Source organism: Adelges cooleyi, unplaced genomic scaffold (genome assembly GCF_023614345.1).
Source record: "Adelges cooleyi isolate 19-005CV unplaced genomic scaffold, UGA_ACOO_1.1 ACOO_flye_CR_arks_rails_tigmint_CR_PRNA_30, whole genome shotgun sequence".
NCBI classification, from domain to species: domain Eukaryota; kingdom Metazoa; phylum Arthropoda; class Insecta; order Hemiptera; family Adelgidae; genus Adelges; species Adelges cooleyi.
In genome coordinates, this window is record NW_026095971.1 from 20,474,771 (window position 1) to 20,488,994 (window position 14,224).

The 14,224-nt window shown below is 30.8% G+C and overlaps 2 protein-coding genes across 2 annotated transcripts; both read left to right on the plus strand.

Moving 5' to 3' along the window:
- Positions 1-1,728: 1,728 nt before the first annotated feature.
- LOC126837898 (pancreatic triacylglycerol lipase-like) lies at positions 1,729-4,615 on the plus strand. The gene is made up of 7 exons (XM_050571876.1): positions 1,729-1,779; positions 1,855-1,949; positions 2,454-2,602; positions 2,664-2,912; positions 3,286-3,504; positions 4,123-4,300; positions 4,558-4,615. Exons 1-7 carry the CDS (start codon positions 1,729-1,731, stop codon positions 4,613-4,615), a joined length of 999 nt encoding a protein of 332 aa, XP_050427833.1.
- Positions 4,616-6,869: 2,254 nt separating this feature from the next.
- On the plus strand, positions 6,870-8,418 carry LOC126837899 (uncharacterized). Its single transcript, XM_050571877.1, has 5 exons — positions 6,870-6,967; positions 7,093-7,131; positions 7,202-7,357; positions 7,907-8,081; positions 8,243-8,418. Exons 3-5 carry the CDS (start codon positions 7,235-7,237, stop codon positions 8,416-8,418), a joined length of 474 nt encoding a protein of 157 aa, XP_050427834.1. The 5' UTR covers positions 6,870-6,967; positions 7,093-7,131; positions 7,202-7,234.
- The last annotated feature ends 5,806 nt before the right edge of the window (positions 8,419-14,224 follow it).

The following is a 14,224-nucleotide window of genomic DNA, read 5'->3' on the forward strand; positions in this document are numbered from 1 at the left end:
ATTTTTTGATCGAAATTTTGCATCAAGCTAAATTAAATAAAATAGTAATTTAACTGAAAGGTTGTGTTGAAATAGATGACAGTGTTTGTATTAGTAGTACACGTATACGTTATCTTGCCACGTGCATTAATATTTTTCAATCAAAAGAAATTTAATTTATTTCAATTTATTGGTTTTTAACAAAAATGGCGTGGGCTACACAGTGGGCTTTAAAATAAACCATATGTGATATGTCTGTAGTCTATACATGTGCCCCATGACGACTTCACTCTACTATAGTCAAAACTTTTATCTAATTTTTAAAAATCTCAAATTAAGGGAAATTAGTTATACATACAGCATCAGAAAATATCACAACTGTTCACATTTTTTCACATTTTTATAAAATATTATTTTCAAATATAAAAAAATATTAATTTTTAATATAGTGTAATAATTAGTATTATATTCTGTGATTAAATTTATATGCAAGATGCTAATTTTAACGCCCTACACTAGTTTACTCTTAAACTAATTACAATTTTGTAGCGTTTCTTTTTTTGGAAACATTTTTATTTATGTTATAGCACATTTTATTATAATAAATTATTACAAACTAAAAATAGTTAAATTTAATAGTTAAACTTTTATTAAATTTTTTATTTGTTTAAATAAAAATAAATCATACAACTGGAGATTTTTAGTCGAAAATAATCTATTTTAGTTAAAATTGTACTTTAAAACAAATGCAACACTGACTTTTTAAACGGACATCGATTTTACATTATTTGCATCGATCAAATTTGTACTTCTGTAAACATTTTTAATAACTTTAAAATTTATAATTTGAACACTGTACCACAATTGATGTCTTGTAAGTGTTGAGAAGAATTCGACATTTTTTAAATTTTTAAATCGGACTATTTTGAGGAACATACTGTTAGAAGTGGAAACACATGTTTTTGTACAAAAATATGGCCTGCATGAGCTATAAAAGCTAAAAATAATTATATAAATGAATACCTCTTTTATGTGGTAATCATAAGTTTTCAAATTTTAGCTTAATATAATGTTTTATTGAAAATTTTCCGAGGCAATTAGTATAACAAAGGCGGAACGCCCGAACGTGTTGTGATCTGACGGTAATTAGAAATCTAAATAAAAACTACCTTGGCAAAATTAAAATAATTTTTTATACAAGCAATTATTTTAGTATTTTCGTTTGCAGATTTATTATTAATTTAAAAAACACAACGTCCTTGGCTTGATTTTTTTATTCTTCTCATAATATTGAATAATAGTGTGAATAACCAAAAAAAAAAATTCCACAATAGCTCGCAAAATTTTTATAAATATAAAATAAAATTCCATAATCAAAATTATAACACAATGAAATAATTTAAAAATTTATATGGACATAATTATTTTTAAGTAAAAATAATCGTTCATAATTGTATAAATTATTATTATATCATGAATATATTATTGTCTAATGTGTATTGCTTGACATCAAAGTAATAATGGGTACATTACCAACTCATTTTCCTGGCTGAGAGTCTTCGTACGTCGACATTAACTATAAATCTATGTATTTTCATGGAAAGTGAACTCAAAGAAATGCTTAAAACTATTTCTATTTAATCCACGTACATACGATTATAAGTGAATAACTAGTGTTGCCGGCATAACTGGCACTCAAAAACTAAAATAAAATAAAACAAGTATTCTATCGTGGTATTTACAAACGCAATGGCCGCATTAGGTATCTTCTGCTTGGCATACACGGTTATTATAGGTAAGATCGGTTTGATAATTGTATAACATTGCTGGTAAACTTAAGAAATCGTTTTTCATTAATTATGTAATCCAGAGAACAGCCCAGCCACTATAATGGTGGCGCCCAAGGGACAATGCCAATCTTGCTGTCCGATAAACATCAAAGAAGACATTACATTTATATCCTATACAACGTAAGTGTTTTCGATTATAAATAAGTTTTTGATTTTGTGATTATCATTTTTTTTTTTTTTAATACAATATTTTTGTCATTGATACAATTTTTATTTATTTTTGAGTAAAATTTTTTTGGTGCTTAAAATCCAGCAGTTTTTTTTTAAACACATAGGTAGATTAAAAAGTAACGGTTAGGTTCGTAACATTTTTAAAACGTAGTAATTTATTTATCTGTGAAGTCATATGTTCATTCAAGGATACAAAATAAAATCGTTGTTAAAAAATTAACACTATTAATAGTTTAGAATACAACTATAAAATAATGCATATTGCTATTATAGTTATACGCCAACCTCGTAAATTTCCCCGTATAGCTATTAATACATTGAACATTATATATAATTGAGAATAAATAATTTATTAATCTTCTATCGATATTATTAAAAATGATTCAAATGGCTAAATATTATTACTGCTAGTTATGTATAATATCCGTAAAATATTAATGGTTAAACATCTAGGGAAAACCCAAATGAACCACGTCAGATATTAGTAAACGATGACGAGTCACTGCGTAGGTCTCAAATAGACAGAAACAAACTTACAGTGATCTACGTGTACGGATTCACTGAGCAATACACATCAATAGGCGGTACTTCTATGAAGAATGGTAAGTAAAAAAGCCTCGTTAATTATTAGCTGCTTCTGTAGACTGCAATATTATTTTAAAGCGTACCTTCGCCGTGGAGGAGTAAACGTTATACTCGTCGAGTGTAGTAAGTTGATTGCATTCCCGTGGTACAATTTTGCGGTTCGCAATACAAAGGTAGTCGGACAGTATTTGGCCAGATTCATCGAATATTTAGTGAGTCAAGGGTTCAGGTTGTCCAATATCCACGTGATCGGTTTTAGTCTGGGTGCAGAAATCGCTGCATTCGCCGGCAAGGAACTCAAAATCGGAAAACTACCCAGAATTACAGGTTAGGAATTATAATAAATAACAGCCGAGACAGACATTGTTTTTCCAGGGATGGGTTTTATTTAAGGTTTGTGAAATATTTAATTTTTTATTATCTCAATTATAAAAAATATAAATACAAGTAAATTGAATGTACTCTCTGTCTCACTCTGACAGCACACGTTTACATTAGAAAGTAGAATCCAACCCCTTTACCAAATAATTTGAATTTGATATTGCTAGGTCAAATTAAGAGATTTCTTTTAACATAATATTAACACAGCTCCCCTAAGTCTTGTTAGTATTTATCATAACGGGCCGAAAGGTGTCCCTGTCTTATCTGAACTTTTAAGAAAATACTTAAACTAATGGTAGTGTTTTTTTCGGTTTTACAGGGTTAGACCCGGCATATCCTCTTTACCGAGGAACTAACAATAAAGGTCACCTGACGCCGTCTGATGCAAAGTTCGTGGATGTCATACACACTGACGGCGGAGAGTTTGGATTTCCCGTTCCAATGGGTCACGTCGACTTCTTTCCAAATGGTGGCTTTCCTATACAGCCTGGATGTTCAACGCCAAAATATAAGGAATTAAATAAGGTTTTCGGATACGGTGGGTCTCAGTCGTAGATGTAATCTATCTAAGATCATTATATTTAGAAATAAGTAACATACTTTACATGTGTATTGAAAAAAATACCATGCTAACTGTTTTGCGCAGTCTTAAGTCTAGGAAAACAGTTTTTTAATACCCTTCCCCCCATTACATTTATTTCAATCGTCATTTGTATCAAACTGACGCGCTTTTCATCAATTTAGTCTCCACCCCCTCCTCTAGGCACGGTCTTTATTTGAGCCCACAAAAATCAGTGTGCTGGTTGATTCTTGTATAATACAGTTGTGTACCAGAGTTACTATACGTACTTTACAAATATAGGGCCAAAAGTTTACTTCTTCACTAATAATATCATGAAAACCAAAAACTGATGCATGTGGTAGATTTCCAAATACTTTAAGCTGAATTAGCTCAATTGTTTCAGGTAGTTTTAGCATAACCCCAGCGATGTAATACTTTTAGAAACAAAAACATATCATGTGTTGCCCAAACATAAATCCAGTAAACTTTTTAGCCTGTCTGCACTGTACGAACCACGTAATTTATTATTACGAATATAAGATATGACATTTCCGTATTGGGAAATGTTTATTGAACTATATCTGTGATTTTTAGCAACCTGTAGTCACGTAAGGGCTTGGAAATATTACATCGAATCCATACAAAATCCTTATGGTTTTCCGTCTGTTAGTTGCCACTCGTACGATGCATTCAATAGCGGTAAATGCCTGAGGGATTTGAACAACAGCAATGGCCAGATTGTTCAATACATGGGAATAGCTGCTAACGAAAAGTAACATTAAATACAATTTAATGGTTTTTAATACTAGATTTAAATTTACAACAACTCAAACTGAAAGTTTTAATGGTTTTCAAATTTATTTTCTTCTAGTATAGTATTTATGTACTACCTACAATGTTGTTTAGTAATAGTTTAAACTTTAGAGTTGTGCTACGTTTAGTTACATTATATTATGTGATTTTTACCATTAAAATTTGTCATAATTCTTAATGGTTTTATGTATAATAACCTTAAAATGTTTGTTTCAGGATCAGAGGTCAATTTTATTTAAATACTAGAACCACAGAACCATTTGCGATCAATTAAACTTACCGCCATATGGCTTTTGCGATGATTTGAAAGGTTGTCTAAAAAAATATATAATTTAAATTTCAATTTTTTGCTATTTATTTTCTACACCAACTATGAGGTCATACTTCCAACCTGCCTATTCAATTTGTCACCCATATAACATGGATATTTTTTATTACCAATGTATAATATCATTTTATTTTAAGTAGTCAAAATAATAGAATATTCCAAATATATTTTTATTGTTTATTTTTACGTTATGTAAATTTACCAAAAAAATTGTGAACTCAAACAATTTTAAATTAAATTATATTTTTGTAAGCAATAATTTTCAATAATTCTAAATAAGTTAGTCAAACACTCCTAAAAAATATGAATTTGTACATAAGTTTTGGATAAGAAGTATGATACTAATAAGTCGTCTTATAAATAAAATAGTAAGTTTCTTGTTAGTTTTTAAACAATTTTATACATGTTTCAGAGCCGTACTAGATCCGTCTTCATTTAAGTTTTCAGAATTTGAGTACAATAACTAACTACTAAAAATAGTCAATTAAAGAAACTCTTCCACATTTTGTCCAACTTTAGACTGATACATCAGTACATCATACTTAATTTAAAATGAATTATCTGTCTTCGGTTACTATCGACTCTCTGTTATTAACATTTATGGGAATGCTGTGAGCTCATGTGTCTTATGACGACTTCACTCTACTGTAGTCGAAGCTTTTATTTAATTGAAAAAGCAAAAAATGGAAAAATTTTAGTTTATTATAATATGTGAATGAACCATCCATCCAACCATCCAACTAGGAACTGAATAGGTATTACAATACCTATACTCACTTTTTTAAACATGGATGCAGATTCGTGAGGGGTTTTCACTCAGACATACCTAATAACTTAATAGCATTATAATATTATTATATTACTATTTATGGTGTCATATCCAAAAAGGCCCTCTCACATATTTAGACATTACGTGGGTCATAGGTAGGAGATAACGTAAAAGAAAATAAAAAAGGTTCATATACCCTCCCCAAAAAGTCTAATATGTAGGTGTTTATTATTTTATTACAGTAAATAAAATACCTATTTTTTTTAGTGCGGATGCATTTCTAACTTAGTTTCTTTTTAAGAAATTGCCTAAAAACAATTAACTTAATTAACACAAATAAACATACTTATATACACAGTTCAGTAAATCTTAAAATACTGTTTAAAATTGTTTTTTATCTTAATATAGGTCGATGAGGTAGTGTATCTTTAAAGATACATGCTATAATTAAAATATAAACATGTTAAAAGTGTTTTGAGTAATTTTGATTTCTCCGAGATGAATATTCCTCTTATAATAGTCTTATGTGCTACATATAAATATTTTCAAAATGGTTTTTAATAAGTTTAATACATATAAAAATTTAACTTGAAAACTCAACGTTTAAAAATCATTTTTATAATATTATCCAACTGCAAGACAATATTTTTTTTTATAAATTATAAATGTGTTGTTTTTTTAATGAAAGATAAACGTTTATGACTCAAATCTTTTGACTAAACATTCTATAGAACCAATACAAATTTTTTTTTTCCAATTGTCATTGGCACTTGTGATTAGAGAATAGTCGGTAAAGTCTGTACCACTAATAAACTTCAACCGTGATAAAAGTGTCTTTTTTTTTAAAAGATGGGAAATATATAATACATACAATCTAGGTAGATAGATTAAGTTAAGGCCGAATTAATTTTGTCTCCTTGTACTTAGCAAAACCGAAATTACATAATATTTATTTAGAGTGAACAAGTTGATTTATGCACGTTTTTATATGCAAATGACACAAGTAATAAACACAATATTATATTGTGGTTTTTTTTTCAATCCAACACAAGTTGTTTTATTTTTTATATTTTTTTCATAGTCTTCTATCAAATATCGTATCAAAAATTTAATGGTGTTACAATAGGTACACAATTTCCAACCTATATTTTGTAAAATTTAAAAAAAAATTCACACCTCTTCGGTAAAGGTATTTCTATGTTTGCACAATAACATTTAAATAATAATGCCACATCTAAAAAATTCAATAGCAGCCAAATTCAGTATACTTACATATGTACTCATATAGTTTTAGTTTTTCTTTTCAATTCTATACAAGGCAGGCTTTCGTAGTTGGTAGACATTGTTCGTTTTTTCTCAAAGTTTAACTTTTAGTTTTTACTTCATATAATAACACAATGTTTTTAAAGTTCTCTATTTTATTACTATTTTTTATCCTGGCGTTTAACTGTATTCTACCGGAATGGACTGGACCTTCAAGTTCAGATGCACCTAATGGGCAAACTGAAGTCGAACTGGTTGATTATAAGGTAATTCATTCTATTATTTTAAAATTATTAGGTTTTTGTTAATATTTTGCTGAATCATTAATAATATAAATTAAAAAGTCTTCTTAAATAGCCATTTTTTATCTAAGAAAATATTATTATTTTAGTTTAAAGACTTACAAATAAATGAGATAACTGATGATCAGGTAATAAATACTACTATTTTTTAAATATTAGGTTATTTTATTCAACTTAGTATTGATAAAATATGTTTAGGTTATAGCAGACTCGTTCGAATGTTATTTAAAAATGCTCACCGAGGTCCTAGTCATCCTATTCCAATGGTTTGTTATATTCCGCATATCTGTGAAACCATACAAGATGTTCAAATCACGAATGATTACCTCAATGAGCGTACAGGAAAAAGTCATGGTAAACATTAACTATAATATTATTCGTTGTATACATTATTTATATTTAAATTCGAAATGTTTGTATTTCTTTTTGTTTCAGATTTTTTAAATTCTGATTTATTTGGTGAAATTTTAAAACGCCATTCCATCAAAAAATTCATATCAGTACAAGAATGCGCTAATCATTGGAAAAATTTATGGGTTAAGATTAAAGCTTATAATAATATTTGTTTATCAACCGCTAAAATATATTTGTGTTATATTATAGCAATCGATAAAATAATGTTTAAATTAATTTTTTTTTTTTAATTTAGGCAATAAAACACTAAAGGTCGTAATACCGCTGCTACTACTAAAGTAGTACCCCCCCCCCCCAAAAAAAAAAACAATACATAACACTAATTTATACTTTTATTTATAATAAATTAATAGAGAAATGATTTTTTTTTTATATTCCTTGTTAATTAGCACGTGAGTTATACGTATATATTTTAAGTCTGGGTGTACTTAAATTTCATGACCGATTTTTTTTATGGAATTAAACTTGGTATTGATAAACAATTTTCAGATTGTAGAAGAGGCGTTCCGGGATGGTATAATAGCAATAGAAATCATACACCTAAAAGATCACATAGTTGTATGTATTTCAACGTGGCAATTTATCGAGTATATGACTGATAACGACGACGAGTCTACTATCGTGTTTAACATTGTAGAAGAACTTTATCCAACGCAAAAACCTGGTAAACATCAATTACACACGTTACATATCATTTAATAATAACTTTGCTAAAATAAATTGCTCGTCGACAAATGAAGTGACAACTGCACCACACCCCATGCCCTCATAATAACATATAATATTGTTTATATTTAAATTCAACATTTTTGTATTGTTTTTTAGCTTCACGTTGGATAGATTCACGAATATTCAAGGAACTTTTTATGAACCATCGTAGAAAATTCAACTTATCCTTATCCGTCAAAGAATTCGCTGAACTTAGGAAAGAAAAAACGAGAGAAAGGATAAAGCAGGGAATAGCGAACATACATAATTCAATAGAATATCAAAAAAAATAATAAATAAAAATACGGAAAAAATTTACCACGACTGAACAGTCTAATATTATAATATTATAATTCTTAATATGTGTTAATTAATTATGTTCAATTATATGCCTTACATAATATAACTATTTTTAAATATGTTTCAAAATAAAATATGTCTTAACGACTTTTATTACTCAAAAAACACTGTTTCTTTTCAAATATACAGCGATTATTCACATTATGGGCAATATTGTTTATAAGAAAAATGAAATTACTATAATTTAATAAGTAATTTAAAAAGAAAAAAATTTGAGCAACTTTTCAATAGCTATAGCATTATTAAGTAGGTACAACGTGTAGTTGAAGGAATATAGTTATCTAAATGAACGTTACCTAAAAGTGGCAAAACAATGTTCATTGTTTTTTTTTTTTAAGTTTTTAGAATTAAAGTAGATCTAACCAAAGTATACTGTGAATCTATTACGTGTAAAATTCATTTTATATTTTTTCTGTCAGAAAAATTATTTTTGATGGGAAAAGTATTGTGGAATCTTGAAAACGACAACAATTTGCATAATGTAGACGATAGTATATCGCGACCTATATGGAATGAAACATAAACTGTTTTCTAGTGAAATATTTCCGCATATGAAACACTTGTACAATAATAATGTAAGTTTGTTTTATTTAAAACATTTAGTACTCATTTATGTGTACGTTTTATTAAAAAAGTTCATAAATAAATGATGTTAAAAGGAACATTTACTGATAGCGGAGGGGAGAATCAGCTAGTTAATCTTTTTGGTACTTTAAGGTGGGCTGAAAACGGTTCAAACTTTAAAAATATTAATAATTTGTTTGTTGAATTGAAAATTGGCATGAATTGACTCAGAAATGCACAATAATTGGTAAGACCTTTAAAAACGCTAATTACGTATTAAAATAATTAATTTATACATGTTTTGGCGTATAGTCAATTTGTTTACACTAGGTCACTTTTGGCAACGATAATAATTAATATAACTAATATTTACAATACTCGATATTTTACAACAACAATACAGTTTAGTAAGATCTTCGCTTCGAGCCTGTGTCTTCTCACGTGGTACTTGGAAGTCTTGTTTTCACAGAATTTCATTAGTTGAAACTCGAAGGACTTGAACTTTCCAATATCTGAGAATTAATAGTATCAACTACATCATAAAGTAAGTATTTTCAAGTTATTAATTGGGCTGATATTTGGCAGTTTGTCTGATGATTTTAGAAACCGACAAATAACAAAAAATATGTTTTAAATAATTTTATATACTTTTGATTTTTTCTCCAAATCTACTTTTTTAATAATTTTAACATTGTTTCGTTAGACTGATGAACTCAATTCTAATTTTTGATCGATTTTGACATTATATATTTTATGAGTTGGTCGGAAAAATTAATGAAATTATATTTTTTTAATAAATATTTTTGTTGTCTTGATTAATTTTTTGTTTCGATTAATTTTTAAAATGTTTTTTTCAGAGTTTTTTTCCATAAAAATTAATAAATGTTAAGTTTGTAGGCAAATTAATACTAAGTTTATCTTTTCCACTTTAAAACACAGTAAAACTCCCAAAAAAAATGCACATATTTTCCAATTTATAATATGGTACGCTATACATTTTGTTGTTGTTTTATATAAAGCTGTTGGTTGATGTATTTCAATATAATAATACCTAACTAAGGAGATCTTAGAAAGGTCTATTTTCAACCGTCAACTTTGATTTGCTAAGTATCTTCGCGAAAAACCGTTGGATTGAGACGACATTGTTATAGTGAACATTGGTTAGGCACACATGCCCTCAAACTCAAATTTCGACAACCCCCCTGCCCCACAGGGAGTGTCTTAAGTCTGAACACAGGTCTAACCTACATCATGTGTAAAAAAAATGGGGTGAAATATTTATTATTAAAAACAATGTGTGTAAAACGATGTTATTTTAACAATCACCGAATGAAAAAATATTATTGAATTTTGTTTAATATGTATTGTCTGGCTGAAATCGTTTTGTTATATTATATACAAGTTAATTGAATATTATTTGGTTTTCAATAGCCGTCGGAACGAATTTGGTTGGTGGAAGACACGGAGAACTTTTTAATGTGGAAAACTGTACTCACAAAGTTCAGATTACACGCCTGTTGCAATAATATTCAAGTATGGTAAATATACATTTAGGTAACCGCCGGACTCCATAAGTTAAGGTATTTTCAACCAAATATTTTGGCACAAATAGTTTTCAAAAATTAACTTTGTAACCATGTTTTTGGGCTGAACACACAAAAGACATTTGCAGGTTTCCACGATAGGTCCTTCGAATAATTATTGTCCTGTTCCGTCCCATCCTATGTTATCAACTATTAGACGGTGTTTCGATTTGAACAATCCGACGCTTGGCGAATTTTGCTTCGCAATGATAGGAAGAGCCGACATCGAAGCATCGACAGACGAACGACACCGCCCTGCAGAAGGCGCCCACATGACCGTACGCTTGGCATCTAAAACACCTCACGACGGACACGAGAGGCTCTACATGACAGGTGGCCAGCCCAACACTCAGGTGCTTGCCAACAACGGCGCCAGCTACCTCCGGAGTTGTCCTAAGCTCCACGGTCCGCCCTCGCGTCTCCCTGCTTCTGTTCTCTTTCCTGGGACGGAGTTCGAGCCTCGTTGACCAGCCGGCTGGCAGATCGACAGAATCTACATTCTGCCTTTCCAACAAACCAGCGACCTCCGAGACCCACCGCCGCGCATTCCGCGGCCATCGGCTGATCGGTTTGCAACTGGCCAACCTTTTTCTTTTTCCTTTTGCGCCTCTTTTTCTCAGGTGTTGGCGACACCTCCATGCTCTCGTTCCCTCGCAACGCGCTATTCCACGAGGATCTCACGACCTCCATGAATTGGTTGCTGAGATTCACTCGTCTCTCCGACGTTGTTGCCACCGCCATCGAGAGTCGCGAATCTCTCTTGCTCGCTGCCTCCAACCGTCTCACAGCGGCCTCGAATACATCCCGCTGTTCACGGGCCTCCGCGAGCCGTCCCGCCAGCATCGTCTGGTCAACGACTAATGTGTCGATGACCGCCAACATGCCAACGCTTTCGAAGACTGGCTGATTACGTCCGCCAACGCACGAGCCTGGGCCACCGGTTCTAACGTGCGAGCACGCAGTTCCGGTGACACCGGGTCCGCACTTCCCGCCATTTCGGCGACTGGCGTAACGCAACCAGAGCCTACGCCATCCACATTCAGTCTATCGTCTAAACCTCTCTCTCCGAGTCCCGGGCCATACAAACCCGCCCCGTGGGCACTCTTCGTGATTCACCATTGACGGTTTACCGTTGGTAGCGTGAGCCAATAAAGGCCTCCGTTACCCCACAGCGTTACCACCTACGACAGACTGCCAAACTGTCGCTTCGTGCTCAAGTGTCCAGTCTCCGTGTTTTGCTCATTTCCGATTTCCAGTTTCTCCCCATAAGGTAAGGTCTTTATCATGACAACAGTGGGTGTCACATCTTATGTTATCAGCCATTCGACAGTGTATCTATTTGATTTAAAACCGTCGTGTTCAGTGTAAACCTAATTTATAATTTGTTCGCCCAAATGTTTTTTTTCTGCCGCGAAAATGTCTACTTGTAAAACGCAAACGATTTAAATTGAAATGGAAAAATGGAATGTGGCAACATGTTTAATAACAAATGCAGACTTGCAAATTAACGTTACAAGCATGGCGGAATCAAGTTCAAAGTTCAACAGAACGGATTGAACCCATGAGGCATCATTAGTAAAAATTATAATCATGTAAGTATACATCAGCTGCCTATTCCAAATGTATTAAGTAGTTGAGTCGTAAGTAGAATTAGTGTGTGTCTGCCACCAAGTCAAATGATATTAACCAATATAACTCTTAAAAATATTTTAGCTGTGTTGGGGAAAAAAAGAATATAAGTGGTTTAGCAACAGAATATCTAGACTTGACAAAAGTAATTTTTTGTTGTTGTTTAAGCAAAAATCATATTGACTAATATAACAATTTATTCGTTTCCAGAGGTAGCATCCGATGAATCTTAAATAAGAAAATGTACCAAATAGTAACAACCACGAATTCAGGTTTCTTCTGCGTCTAACAAGAGGCAATTTAGTGTTAAACGTTTGGACAACTTACCTTTACTGAACATTTCTAAAGTATGTGATGGTAAAAAATTTAAGTGTTTAAGATACAAGATATAAGATGAAGGTAATATATGAAATTTAAAATATATATATATATATAATTTAGAAAATACTAATTACACTTTTTTAAGTAATTTAACATCAGCTTGGCGATCTAAGTGTCTCGGTTGAAGAAAATTAAATTAAATGATCAAGGCTCGAAAACAATGAAAAAATTTTGATGTCATAAAAATACAGGTATATATTTGATTGTTCCTATTAAAAACGGTAAGTCAATTTTATTTATATAAACGTCAAACGAATCACAGCAGAAGTTAACGATTTTAAGTGTCTAGGTGCCAACATAAGCAACATAAATTACTCTCGAGACCAATGGAAAAAAGAAAAGAAGTGTTTGTAACAACAGATAACCCACAGACTTGACAAAAGTAAGTTTTTGTTGTTATATAAACAAAAATAATATTAAAACTAATATAACAATTATTAATTTCTAGATTAGGGAACCGATGAAGTTTGTAATGTTGATTAAGAAAATGTGTAAAGGCTACAGTTGAACAAATGTACCGGTCAAAAATTTCATAGGTGTTGTCTGGCTAAAATCGATTTGTTATTTTATTTACACTTTTGTACCTAATCGAATATTATTTAGTTTTCAATAGCCGTCGGAATAAATTTGATTGACGGAAGACATGGAAAACGTCTTTATGTAGAAAATTGTACATACAAAGTTCAGATTACACAACGGTTGCATTAATATTCAAGTACGGTAAGTATACATTTAGGCAATCACCGGTCAGGTAAGGTCTTTATCTTGACAATAGTGGGTGTCACATCTTATGTTGTCAGCCATTCGACAGTGTATCGATTTGATTTAAAACCGTTGTGTTCAGTGTAAACCTAATTTATAATTTGTTCGCCTAAATGTTTTTTTTCTGGCGCGAAAATTTCTACTTGAAAATTGTGTTACAAGCAAGGGAATAAAGGTAAAACTTCAACAGCCCGGATTGAACCCATTTGGATCATCATTCGTAAAATGTCTAATAATGTAAGTATACCTATGTAGATACGTTTTAAGTAGTCGGTCAAGTACAGCAACGCCATATATGCTACATTTATATTATATATTTTATTTTTAAGTATTTGATTCGTAAGTAGATATAATGTGTGTCTACAACCAAGTCAAATGATATTAACCAATATAACTCTTAAAAATATTTTACCTGTGTTGGGGAAAAAAAGAATATAAGTAGTGGTTTAGCAACAGATTACCTAGACTTGACAATAGTAAGTTTTTGTTGTTCTTTAAGCAAAAAGCATATTGACTAAGATAACAATATATTCGTTTCCAGAGGTAGCATCCGATGAATCTTAAATAAGAAAATGTACCTAATAGTAGCAACTACGAATTCAGGTTTCTTCTGCGTCTAACAAGAGGCAATTCAGTGTTAAACGTTTGGACAACTTCCCTTTACTGAACATTTCTAAAGTGTGTGATGGTAAAAAATGTATATGTATAAGATGCAAGATATAAGATGAAGGTAATATATGAAATTTAATATATAATATTTATATAAAATTTAGAAAATACTAATTACACTTTTTTAAGTAATCTAAAATTAGCTTGGCGA

Excerpts from the sequence above, each read along its gene's own strand:
- LOC126837898 (XM_050571876.1), top strand. The coding sequence starts at position 1,729 with ATGGCCGCATTAGGTATCTTCTGCTTGGCATACACGGTTATTATAGGT. Across the intron at positions 1,780-1,854 it reads ACACGGTTATTATAGGTAAG|AGCCCAGCCACTATAATGGT; the intron begins ATCGGTTTGATA and ends AATCCAGAGAAC. Across the intron at positions 2,913-3,285 it reads AAAACTACCCAGAATTACAG|GGTTAGACCCGGCATATCCT; the intron begins GTTAGGAATTAT and ends TCGGTTTTACAG.
- LOC126837899 (XM_050571877.1), top strand. The coding sequence starts at position 7,235 with ATGCTCACCGAGGTCCTAGTCATCCTATTCCAATGGTTTGTTATATTC. Across the intron at positions 7,358-7,906 it reads GCGTACAGGAAAAAGTCATG|ATTGTAGAAGAGGCGTTCCG; the intron begins GTAAACATTAAC and ends AACAATTTTCAG. Across the intron at positions 8,082-8,242 it reads TTATCCAACGCAAAAACCTG|CTTCACGTTGGATAGATTCA; the intron begins GTAAACATCAAT and ends ATTGTTTTTTAG.